Source organism: Triturus cristatus, chromosome 6 (genome assembly GCF_964204655.1).
Source record: "Triturus cristatus chromosome 6, aTriCri1.1, whole genome shotgun sequence".
In the NCBI taxonomy this organism is placed as follows: domain Eukaryota; kingdom Metazoa; phylum Chordata; class Amphibia; order Caudata; family Salamandridae; genus Triturus; species Triturus cristatus.
In genome coordinates, this window is record NC_140589.1 from 1,081,363,706 (window position 1) to 1,081,376,214 (window position 12,509).

The 12,509-nt window shown below is 42.9% G+C and overlaps 1 protein-coding gene across 1 annotated transcript in view; it reads right to left on the reverse strand.

Moving 5' to 3' along the window:
* The window catches only part of NUP133 (nucleoporin 133), a 1,584,091-nt gene that overhangs the window by 1,084,855 nt on the left and 486,727 nt on the right, over positions 1-12,509 (reverse strand). The window contains exon 11 of the mRNA XM_085611954.1: positions 10,194-10,351. Within this exon, the coding sequence (XP_085468080.1) occupies positions 10,194-10,351 (158 nt within the window). The remainder of the gene's footprint in view (positions 1-10,193; positions 10,352-12,509) is intronic.

A 12,509-nucleotide genomic window follows, 5' to 3' on the forward strand; every position in this document is an offset into this window, starting at 1 on the left:
CAAGAGCAGGTACTAAGCTGATTCCCGCATTGTTGTATGCGGAAGACACGGTCTTGCTGGCAAGAACTGCGAGAGGCCTTCAAGCCCTTTTAAATGGTTTTAACGATTTTATGGTCTCCTTGGACTTAGTAATACATTTTAAAAAATCACATTCGATGACAATAGGATATGGGGCAGCAAAAAAGGCAAAATTCTTCTGTAATGGGTAGGAGCTTACCAAAGTGCAGACCTTTCCATATTTGGGGATCACCTTTGATGACAGAGGATCATGGGTCATGCAACGTGCACAGAAACAGAATATTCTCGCTAGGGCAACAGGAGCCGTGTTGGGCTTTGCAAAACGGTTGGGCTGCAAACCCTTGCCCGCGATTTTGAAGATATATAATGCCAAGTGCGTGCCTATGGCCCTGTATGGTAGTGAGGTCTGGGGCTTGGGGGCTGAGTACTTAATGGATCAGATTTCTGTTGCCCCATTAATGGGATGGCTAAGGGTTTGGGCGCAGCATCCACCAAGCCTAAATCAGCTCATTATTCAAGACTGTCTGGCCCTTGATGTGTATTCCTTGGCTGCGATATATTAAATCTAAGCTGGAGACTCTTGGCTATTTAGAATTATTTGATAGACCATGTGAATTGACCAAATCAGAAATAAAAGATTTTAAGTCCCAGTTCATGTGTAGGGCAAGGTTGTCGAGGGAAGGCGAGGAAGTGTGCAAACCATCCGTTAGGAGATTTGTCATGTTAAGTTTGGGCAATGAGATCCAGCCATACTTGACCTATATAAACAATTCATTTCACCTGTTTTTATTGACAAGGTTTAAACATGGCATGCTACCTTGGCTTTTAGCCCATCCGAAGGGTTTCTTTAAAGAGGGCACCTTGGGCCTTTGTCCTTGTGATAATGCCTCTGAACAAAATACGTTGCATATGGTTTTTTTCTGTAAATTTTATATTTTGCAACGTAAGAAATTTATTTGCCCTATTTTCAAGAACTGCCACTTTGAGCAAGTGAGGCCCGCGTTGGTATATTTGCAAATGCTAGGTTCTCCTTTGGTCTGTTTTGGAGTAGCCAGCTATCTTACCGGGGCTATTAGAAGTAGAAATCTAATGTAGTTTAATATATCCTTCCCCTATTTTTTAGTTTGTTTGATAGTCTGAGACTGGGCTTTTTAATCTTCTTTCTCGAAACTATAAAATAGTTTTATAATTCCTGGGTTGTCTTACCTTTTAATGTGATTGTTCGCCAATTTTTTGCTTAAATATGTTTTTATGCATGATTATTAATTGTGTGTTGTCTGAAATTCCTTTGTAAATTATTCTTAAGTGTAACTTTTTGCAAATGAAATTTTGTGTATGCTTTGATGGTTTTAATTATTAACCGAATAAAGCTATTGTTGACTGACATTGACTGACTGGCTGAAAAATGTTGATCTGGTTCTTTCAGAGAGATGTGAGAGACACCTAATACCTCTCTTTTCACATCTCACATTTTTTATTAATACCACTACCTTTGATCTTTTAAATAAAATATGTCCTTTCTAAAAGTAGGATGCATTTTTTAACTTTTTATTCCTCACATTGTGGGTCCCATATGGTCTCAGATTCAAGAGACAATCCCTCCTGGTGGAGGCAAAGACCCAATGATGTAATGATCAGTGGCTAAGTACGCCAACAGGAGACATACACCTTTGGCGGAACAACACTGTTGAGGGTGTCACAACAATTTAGGTGATGTCCCCCTCTCAACACAACTCTTACACTTCTTTTCATTTTACATGTTCATTTATGGGAATTTGAGTGGAACTTAAACTTCTCCCTCCCTCTTTTGATTCTTGAGGCAAAGATAAAGCCTCAATTATGATTATGGTGCTAGGCCCTTTGTCGAGTGTGGCCCAATGGGCTTGGCTCAGAATGACTGTGGGTCTTTTGAGAGCGCTCAGCTCTTCAATAAATTGTGAGACCAAAGAAAGGGACTAGAAGATGGGTGACGGATGTATAGGCAGCATCTTTGCAGTAAACAACAAAGTGATGGAATGAATGCTTAAATTAATATCAGACTAAAGATCCCCTGGCTTAAGTATATATGGAGAACTGCGGTACCCTTTGGCAGGTCAGAGATGTTTAAAGAAATCCTGTGCCATCTTAAAATGGGATTTAAACAAGATCAAAGATCTATTTCTGAGATGGGCCGTGGCTAGTAGAGTAGGCAGGGAGATTCTGAAGCCTAATATGAGAGAGATGATCTGTATTCAAACTGTAAAAGGTGTAGAGCTGTATATCTTGCATGTAAATAATGTAAGGTAGAGGGCACTCTAAAAGAAATCTCACATGTGAACCATAAGATGTTACTTATGTTTCCCCGTAGCTCAATTGAACTCTAAGTCTATTTTACTCTGCCCTGTAACAAATCCTCTCCACAAACTTTGGAGCATTTATTATTCTTCTGTAAATTTTATCAAACATTCAGAAGCACATTTTTAGTCGCATACCTTAAAAGTCAGGGTTTTTACCAATACAAGCCTGCATTTTATTATCTCGGAATGCTCCCTGACTATGATGTATGCTATTCTATGGGTGCCTTCTTGAAAAGTGGTCTTTCCTGGCGAACGTCTATTGCTTTTTAGATTTTCTCAGCATTGAGTTTTGTATACTGAAGTGGGGAGGTTTTTACAGGATAATGAATTGTTGAATGGCCACAATATTTCCCCTATTCTTTTTTAACATTTGTTTTTAATGTAACCACATATTGCAATTTAAAAGTGTTATTTGTTAATGTGTGCTCTTTAATGATTATAGATTTATAATTAAATAAAGAATTCATTCATTTTCAGCCTCGGGCAATCACTCAAGTGCACTAAAGACCACTTTTTCTTTCTATGGGCCTCGTCCGTGTGGTGCAGCTGGAGTCCTATGACACACTAAGCACAGGACCATTTACTAGAGCAAATACATCAATTTGTTTAAGTGTCACGTTCCCATCTCCTCCTCTTTCTTCTCCTATTGTGACACTAGACAAAGACTAGCCCTAAGCGAAACAGTTTTGGTTCTGCTTCAACATGAACAGTCCAGCCTGAACTTCCACAACACAAGCAACCCCAGATCAGTTTCGGGCTCTTCAGTAAGGTGCAGCTTGAGATCTATGGTACAGAGAGCCAAGAACCCATGTCTGGGCTTACTATTCACACTTAGGGCTTCTACTAAAACAAACACAAAGTGATGGTAAGAATGCTCAAATTAATGGTGATTGCTCAGGAAACATTAAAGCCCATTATTTTTCACCCACTGTGCCACTTGGTGGTCAGCCATATTCAAATCAGTCGTGGTCCTGCTCCTGTTCAAAAGTCCAGCCTGAACTAAAATGCTGGGTCAGCAGAGACTCTAACCCAACTCCAGTCTCATGTCTGCTTAGGAAATGACAAATGACAACTCAGTGCGCTGGAGCAGAGTTTCTAACAACCAAAGAATAGAAATGGAAGGTGTCGCCCATAAAAACCAGTAACCTTAAAACCCACTACCCAACCAACTCATATCATATTTACTAAAGTAAATGGTGAATTTATGTTGATCCCAGTGTTCGGTCAAAGTGCCCAGTTAGGGACCCAGTTCAAAGGTCAATTAAGTTCAACAATCAATTTCGGAAATATCTCCCATCCCAAAGAACTAGAGGAATGAATTCCAGATATTACCATGCATACAATTACCATGTGGTATGTTACAATGTATGTAATACAAAACATCTACCTTTACAAAGTATTGTTTTACCCCATTGTAATTTACCAGGCAAATGTGCTTTTATCATATCTATTAAAATACATATATATTTTCAGGTGTTTATTGGTGGGGCGAGAACCCCACAAACCACCTCATTTGATTTTTTTAATATATCATACATATTTTAAAATGTGGAGAACAGCCACAAACCCTTTTTATTTCAAATATATTTATATACATGTTATATTGATGTGTATAACGCACTGATCACCCGAGAGGGTATCCAGGCACTTATAGGTGTGTAGGTTTGTTATCCCCAAGGTGCTTATACAAAGAGCCAGGTCTTCATCTTTTTGTGGAACTCAAGAAGTGAAGAGAAGGCTCTGATGTGCTGAAGGAGGTAGTTTCATGTCTTGCGTGCGATGTAGGAGAATGAGCGACCTCCAGTGTTGCTTTTGAGGATGCAAAGAATGTGTGCGAGTGAGATAGAGCATAGGTGTCTGGTGAATGGGGAGCCAGTGAAGCTTTCTGAAGTGCGGTGTGATGTGGGCGCGGCATGGGAGGTCGAGTTTAAGTCTTGCAGCTGTGTTCTGGATGGTCAGGAGTCTGTGTAGTTGTTTGGAGACTTCAGAGCAGAGAGTGTGCCATAATCATGCTTTATGGTGATGAGTGCTTGCTTGACGGTCCGTCTGGTGTTCTGAGGAAACCATTTAAAGTTTTTCACAGCATGCGTAGGATGTGGAAGCATGAGGTGCACACTGCGTTGACTTGAGCCACCATGTTGAGCTTATCATCTAGGATAATGCCTAGATTTCTTGCGTAGTCTGTGGGTGTTGGTCCTAGCCCTGACGGCCACAAGGAGTCCAATGGGGAGGTCTTCTTGCCTAAGACAGGCATTTCCGTCTTGTCTGAGAAGAGCTGCAGGCAGTTGGGTAGCATCCAGTCTGCTACCATGGTCATACAGTTGGTGAAGTTGGTTTTGGTGGTGGTAGTTCTGTCCGTTAAGGAGAGGATGAGTTCAGTGTCATCAGTGCGTGAGATGAAGGTTGTGATTGGATGATGTTGGCCAGCAGTGTCATGTATATGTTGAAAAGGGTGGGGCTAAGGGACGATTCCAGTGGGACTTTGCATATCAATTTCCGGGTCTCTGCAGTGAAGGGTGGCAGTCTGACCTTTTGGGTTCTTCCCCTGAGGAAGGAACAGATCTGTTTGAGAGCAGATCCTTGTATGCCAATCTTGCGTAGTCTTCTGATGAGGGTATTATGGGAGAGGGTATTGAAGGCCACAGAGAGGTCGAACAGGATGAGGGCAGCTGTTTCTCCTCAGTTCAGGGTGATTCAAATGTCATCTGTGGCCGTGATGAGTGCTGTTTTACTACAGTGGTTGTTTCTGAATCCTGCCTGAGAGTTGGCTAGAAGATGGTGAAGTTCAAGGTAGGTTGTGAGTTGCTTGTTGATGGCCTTCTCAATCACTTTGGCTGGGTAGGGAAGCTGGGAGATGGGACAGAGGTTGCTCAGTTGATTCAGGTTGGGTATGGGGTTCTTGAGGACGACGTTGATTTCTACAAATTTCCATTCATTCAGGAAAGCGGTGGACATGATGGAGATGTTGATGATGTAGGTCAGGGTGGTGCTGATTAGTTATGTTCCAAGGTTGTAGATGTGGTCGGGGCATGGTACAGTTGGGGCACACGTGCACACAGAAAAAAAACAAAGTAAAGTTCTATGTGAGGAAGGTAGTAGGATTTTACCGTACATTAAAAAAACCTTAACTGACATAAGCATAACTTGCACCACCATAGATCTCATCAGTGTTGTAATAAGGGACATGATAGTAGAGCATCAGAGCAGTGCACGATATACTTATGTCATTTGCGCATAACTGCATTTTCTTGGTCATTAATGTTTTACTTAAAGGGTCTGCAGGTCTTCTTTCAACAATTCCAAACACAACATGTAGCACCTACAGTGGCTTACTTGAATATTGAGCTTAGGGGAGGAAATGCACAGGGTAGTAAAGAAACTGTAATGGGGTAGGACAGTACAGCTTTTCCAAAACATTCAGGAAACTTTCGTCTCAATAGCACTACTGATTTCAGAGGCAGGAATACCAGCACCGCCACTCTCTTGAAATTAAAGCATGCAAAGATAACTTAGGACTGATTCATGAAAACACTTGGGCATCAGGGGATTTTGCCCAGCGCTCTTACATGAGTTGCCCTACTGATCCAACCTCAATTTACACTGCATTATAGTGAATGTCCGGAGGGAACACATTTCCTTTAATAACTCTCAAAATTAAAGTTCACAACTTAAAATTGTTTTATATATAACTAAATGGAAATTATGACGAGTTGGAAAAAAATGCACTGAATTGAAAAATAAGAACTATTTCTGAATGACTGAACAATGGTAAGAACTTCCTCAATAATTGGAGAATGGTCAATGTAAGTTTAGATAAGGACTGTGACAAGATTTGAAAAGTAACCAAGATTTTCATGATGAACTGAAGAATGGCGACTATAACCTTTTACTGACAAAAGAATGGCTGCCAAAATGCTTGTTAAAAAGACTGCTTATGAATTGTCAGAGTAGAATTGAGTACTCATCAGAGTTAATAAGCATGATCACGGTAATAGCCCATGAAAGGCATTTGGAAATAAATCTCACCAAGAAGCCTGAGAACTACTGAAGGCAGTCCAAGTATGTAGAAATCATGGCTATGACCAGTAAACGTGCAGTGTACTGCAGTGACGTTAAAAATACATATTACACCTTCCCCCTGTGCAGCATATGAAGATGTTGGAAGCGGTCTTACAAACCAGCAGTGGATTTTCTTGGTCTTTTATACATACTGAAAAGCATTATGAATTGGTTTACGGAACATTATTCCCACTGGATCGAAGTCAGTTTTTATCAAAGAAACGGATCTAGGTAGTGTTGCCATTTTTTTTAAAAAAAATTTTTTAAATATTCCCCGCTCACTTCAAGAAATGAAAAATATTTTAAGGCACCAAGTAATAACACCCAACCATAGTGATCTACATCACTGTTTGATTAATGGTTTTGAGCAGAGGCTGAACAGAATAGAGAGGAGTGTGAACTGTGCATGCACGCATGTCAGGAGCCTTTGAATGAAGCTTTGCAATACAAGATGTGGGCCTAAAGAAAAACTATTTGCAATGGGATGCACTACTTTAGAGCTGTAGACAATCTTAATTACATACTCAGCTTGGATGAAAAACAGGTGCCTCAAGTTCTGTTGCAGAAAACTGAGAGATGAGACAATGCTGAGAGACGAAGAACGAATAGAATGTAACAAGCCAATTTTAAAGCAAGAGGACTGCCAAGTTCAAAAGCATAGTAAAAAAGCATAAAGAGCAAGTTAGTTTGCCAGACTAATGTACTGGTGACAAATATATTAGCAGGATAGGGTTGTCCAAGTACAGGAGTGCCTGATGAAGTGAAAAGCATTAGAGAGAATTTAGTTTACAAACTGTAGTACTTCAAACATGTTGGGAACATTAGTTTGTGTTTAGTCCATGTTTTAAGCCTCAATATTTGTTTGTGGATTGGTTAGGGTCTTGACTGGTCTTGTGAAAAAGGACAAATGATCTACTTCGGGCCTCTTTCTGTTGAAGGGCCATGGAATTGTGTCACAGGGAACCTTTAGATGTGTTGATTCAAAATTCATCATCTGTCTGTAAGTACTTATTTTATGCCTGGACCACAAAGGTTTCCATTAGCATAGGTCTTCTAACTCCAGATTTATTCAGGCTGACTAAACATTAGAATTTCAATTTCGGTGCCACTGAAGCACCGGAATCTTGATCTTATCTAGTTCTAAACGGGATTCTGACAAATACTGATGTTTGCTGATGACATCTTAAGCTTCCAAGTGAATATGGATTTAGCTCTCTCGAGCACGCATCTAAAACTGCAGCTGGTATTGTTCAATTATCTGAAGTAATGGACAAAAGTATATTCAGAAGTCTGGTGATAGGAATGACTAGATCAGTGTCCACACAATATCTCAAATCCCCCTCCATACACTCAAATGTTTGCACACTTTGCAGTCTGACCATGTTGAACGTGGTGGAGAGAACTGGTTGATGATCTTCATGAAAGTTGAAAAGGGCATGCTCTCTAGTAATAGCTACTGCGATTGCAGTCCTTCTGATTAGAAGGCGGGGTGTAGGTTATGCGGTTCACAGCACACCTACAGTCATCTTGTGATTTCCATTGCAAGGATGTTCCTGTGGGAGAAGAGATTTGATACTGGTGCATGAATGGCTGTCCAGGTCTGTTCACTTACCCATAATCCAGGTCCTCTGCTGTTTCAGTAGGCCACGATGTTCCCACACACTGGAATATGTGGTAGGTTCCACAAGAAGCTGCCACTTTCTCAGGAGCAACAAAGGCATAAGAAAACCCTCCTTGCTGGATGAAGACTTTAAACGATTGAAGAAAATCAGGAATCGGATAGTGGAATTATTAAGGACCGAGGAGCCAGGATAGGCATATAGAAGGAGCAAGGAAACAAGTAAAAAAACACAGCTTTGCTGCTAGGCACCCTCCAACCAAACTGAAGACTTTATATAGTAAAGGAAAATGAAAAGAAAATTACCTCAAACATCACATGACACGAAACACAAGGGAGTGGGAAACCAGAAAGGAGTCCAGGAAGAAACAGCCATGATGGAAAAAGGAAAAAAACAGGAAAGGAAAACCTAAACCAAAAGAGCTTCCCAGCAGGTTTAAAAGGCAACTGCAAACCCTCAGACAGGTGATTGCCATTTTGTAGCTGGAGGAACACAGAGTAGCAGCTAAGCACCCGGGAGCACGAGGGAAGGCAGTCGCAGGTGAGTGAAAGTTACAGCCCACATCTGTGGGCTGCGTGTCCAGAGACCTGGGAACTGTGGGACCACGCAAGGTACAGTGGTTCTCGAGCGCCCAAGCAGCTGAGATACCATGGTCGTAACAATGTCTTGGACCTTACAGTTGATCTAATGTTTCTCAAACACAAACTAATGATTGCCTACTTCGAGCAGTTAAGGAAACAGACGGACACACTGCTAAGATTAGTAATGTCAGAGGCAAGTGAATCAAAATGTGTGTTAATGCATACTTTAATGCACAACAGATAGGGTCTGAGTACATAGTTCTGCCTACATTGCACCTATTCACAAACTATGTAAAACCTTATATTCTCGTTTCTGCCAGAATTAGGACGTGTTTTATTTAGACTCCTAATTTTCTTTGAGCCTCTGTGAATGTGTCCATTCTCAAATAAAACTTGAAAGAGTAGATGGACAGCCATTCTCCTCCATGTCAATGTAGCAATCATTTAAGCCTGCTACAGCCAGTCCAGACATCTTTGAGTGATCAGTAAGACACATGACAGGTAACAGACACTCAAATGTGTTCAAGACACCGACAGAACAATAGCATTAGAGCTACAGGATGTTCCAGACCAAGGGTCTTCAAAATTCCTTTAAAAATCCAGCAAAGAGGACTCATTCATGGGGATGGTTAAATCCTGGTGGTGGCCACACCGTTTTTAATGAATGATTGCCTTTAATCAGTTACTAACTGTTCCGTGATTGAAAATCAATAGAAGGTTGGAAATTTGAAGACAGTCTTTCGTTTCTAAGAAGACAAAGGCCAATAATTGAAGCACAAGTTCAAAAGAGGCCTGATTTTGAGGGAAGGAGGAGTTAATTATGTCCTTAGGGTGTTGCAGTAAAGCCTCAATGAATTTGGTAACTTTTGAAAAAGATTAATTCTTACAGTGAGACAAAGGGTTGAAGCCTGCAGCCTCCCTTTCCCCTCTTCCACAGTAAGTGACAGCTTACCAAGTGTACCCCCTAAATTCGATACGTAGGCCCTGAAAAGAGGCCAGACTGTAATATGTGCCATTTTGGTGTGATAGAAAATAAATACATCTCCAACATTTTAGTTGCAACAGAAAGCAAACTGGAAATTTAGAGCTTTTAGTAACAGAATCAAACACTGGATCGTCTATTTTAGCAGGTAAACATTGTTGCATGAAATCAGAGGTTCTGCAAAAAGGCATCAAGAACATATTAGCAAATAAGGGTAATGGCTCAATATGGTTCCAGTATTAGAAGCTTTTTCTAAGGCTGTTTGTATAAAGTCAACAAGTTTAAGAGTGATTATGTATGAGGAAAACAAATATAGTAATGATGTTTTTACAAAAACCACCCAAGTTAAAACAATTTGTCTTCAACTAGAGAGAATTTCTTCCTGATTTTCATGCATGAATTAAATGCAGAACAGTCAACAGAAACAAATTAAAGATGAGTTACCTTAGCATACAGTGATGAAAAATATGAACAAAGACTACCACATCTATCAACTTGAACCAAAGCATAGACAAGATCTGCTAATATTTTACTCTAGAATTAATGCATTGTGTGTACAACCCTCCTATCAACCATTTTGCAGCACATATTACTGTACCTCATTGCTAGGAGCAGTGGCAGAATTAGTCATGGACTCCTCCACATCTTCAGGAAGCATGGAGACACCTTCACGCGCAAAAACTGCCACTAGCCCACAGTTTTTGGTGAAGAAAACTGGAAAACCAAAACAGGATCCTGCTCCTAAAATAGTGTCTCCTAGGGGACAGAATGACACACAAAGATGAGAATCATAATAACTATCAAATTGATTAACAATGCAAGCTTTGTGATTTTAATGGTTCTAAATTATGAAATCTAATGAGAGAACAAACTGGTCTTACTTTCACAGCATCACAAACATTACTTGGTCTACAGCATTACCCCTGTTTCACTGCATTATTGGCTCATTTTGTCACTATCAGTTCTGCTGGAAATCAATTTATAAACGACATAAGTGAATTGTAAAACATGGAAATCCTAATCCCGCACTACCAATTGAACACAGCATGACTACCTCCAGTTCCTTCACGATTTTCCCTAAAGATGGAAAAATACAAGTAATACTGCATATGAGGTCTAAACAATTATTTGGACGTTCCTAAAAAACAACCTGTCACTTTTTGAAAAGAACCAGGTGCACTGCTGGGGGTTGGGAGACCAAAGCACTACAGGCAATCCAGTGGTGTTAATGTACAATTCCTTATAAACGTCTTTGGTGTCATGAAACGGATGGTGAAGCCTTCTCATCCAGCACAGACATCGACTTCAGCCACGCCACAGAGCTTCAATGGACGGACCACAGCTGCGTCCACTTCACCTTCAAGAGAACGACGACCCACCAACACCAGCAACACACCGCCCGCAGAAGCTGGAACAAGATCACAGCAGACCAGCTCGCCACCTCCCTGAGCCAACACCCTCCTGCCAGCTCAGCGAACCCCAGCCAGGCCGCCGAGAACATCACGAAGTGGATCAGCGACTGCGCGGACAAACTCGCCCCGCTGAGGACCCCGCCTAGCAGACCCAGCAGCAAGAAGGCCCCATGGTTCACCGACGAACTCAAGAGCTCCAAGAAGAACTGCCGAGCCCTCGAGAAAGTCTGGAAAAGGGAACCGACACCGGACAACAGGACCTCCTACAAACTTGCCACCCGGAAACACCACCAGCTGATCCGCGCCGCCAAGAGAACAGCATACAAGGACCGGTTGGACAACAACGCACACAACAGCAAGGAACTCTTCAACATCGTGAAAGAGCTCTCCAACCCCAGCGCAGGAAACAACGACATCACCCCATCGCAAGACCTCTGCAACTCCCTCGCCTCATACTTCCACAACAAGATCACGGACATACACAGCAGTTTCAACAACCAACCAACGCACACCACGACCGACCAGCCACCCCCCCCCACCACCACCCTCCACGCCTGGACCCCGATCAGCACCGAAGACACCATCCGCACGATGAACTCCATCCACTCCGGATCACCGACCGACCCCTGCCCTCACCACGTCTTCAACAAGGCCGACACTATCATCGCACCCCACCTGCGAGAAATCATCAACACATCCTTCGACACCGCCATCTTCCCCGAAAGCTGGAAACACGCCGAACTCAGCGCTCTACTCAAGAAACCAACAGCGGACCCCACCGACCTCAAGAATTACCGCCCCATCTCGCTTCTCCCGTTTCCAGCCAAAGTCATCGAGAAGACCGTCAACAAGCAGATGGCCGCCTTCCTCGAGACGAACGGATCCCTCGACCCCTCACAGTCCGGCTTCCGAGCCAAACACAGCACCGAGACCGCCCTCATCGCCGCCACCGATGACATCCGAGCCCTGATGGACAAGGGAGAAACAGCGGCCCTCATCCTCCTAGACCTCTCCGCGGCATTCGACACGGTCTGCCACCGCACCCTAATACAGCGTCTCAGCAACATCGGAATCCAGGACAAGGCGCTGGAATGGATCATCTCCTTCCTCGACGGAAGAACACAGCGAGTCCGCCTACCACCGTACAAGTCAGAGGCCTCCGAAGTCATCTGCGGCGTCCCCCAAGGATCATCCCTGAGCCCAACCCTCTTCAACGTCTACATGAGCCCCCTCGCGGCCATCGTACGCAAACACCACCTCAGCATCATCTCCTACGCCGACGACACCCAGCTGATCCTCTCCCTGACCAACGACCCCGCCGCCGCCAGAGCCAACCTGCACGAAGGGATGAGAGAGGTAGCCGAGTGGATGACGACCAGCCGCCTGAAACTGAACTCGGACAAGACGGAGGTCCTCATCCTGGGCTCCTCACCCTCCGCCTGGGACGACTCCTGGTGGCCTCCCGCCCTGGGCACCGCACCCAAACCGACAGACCATGCACG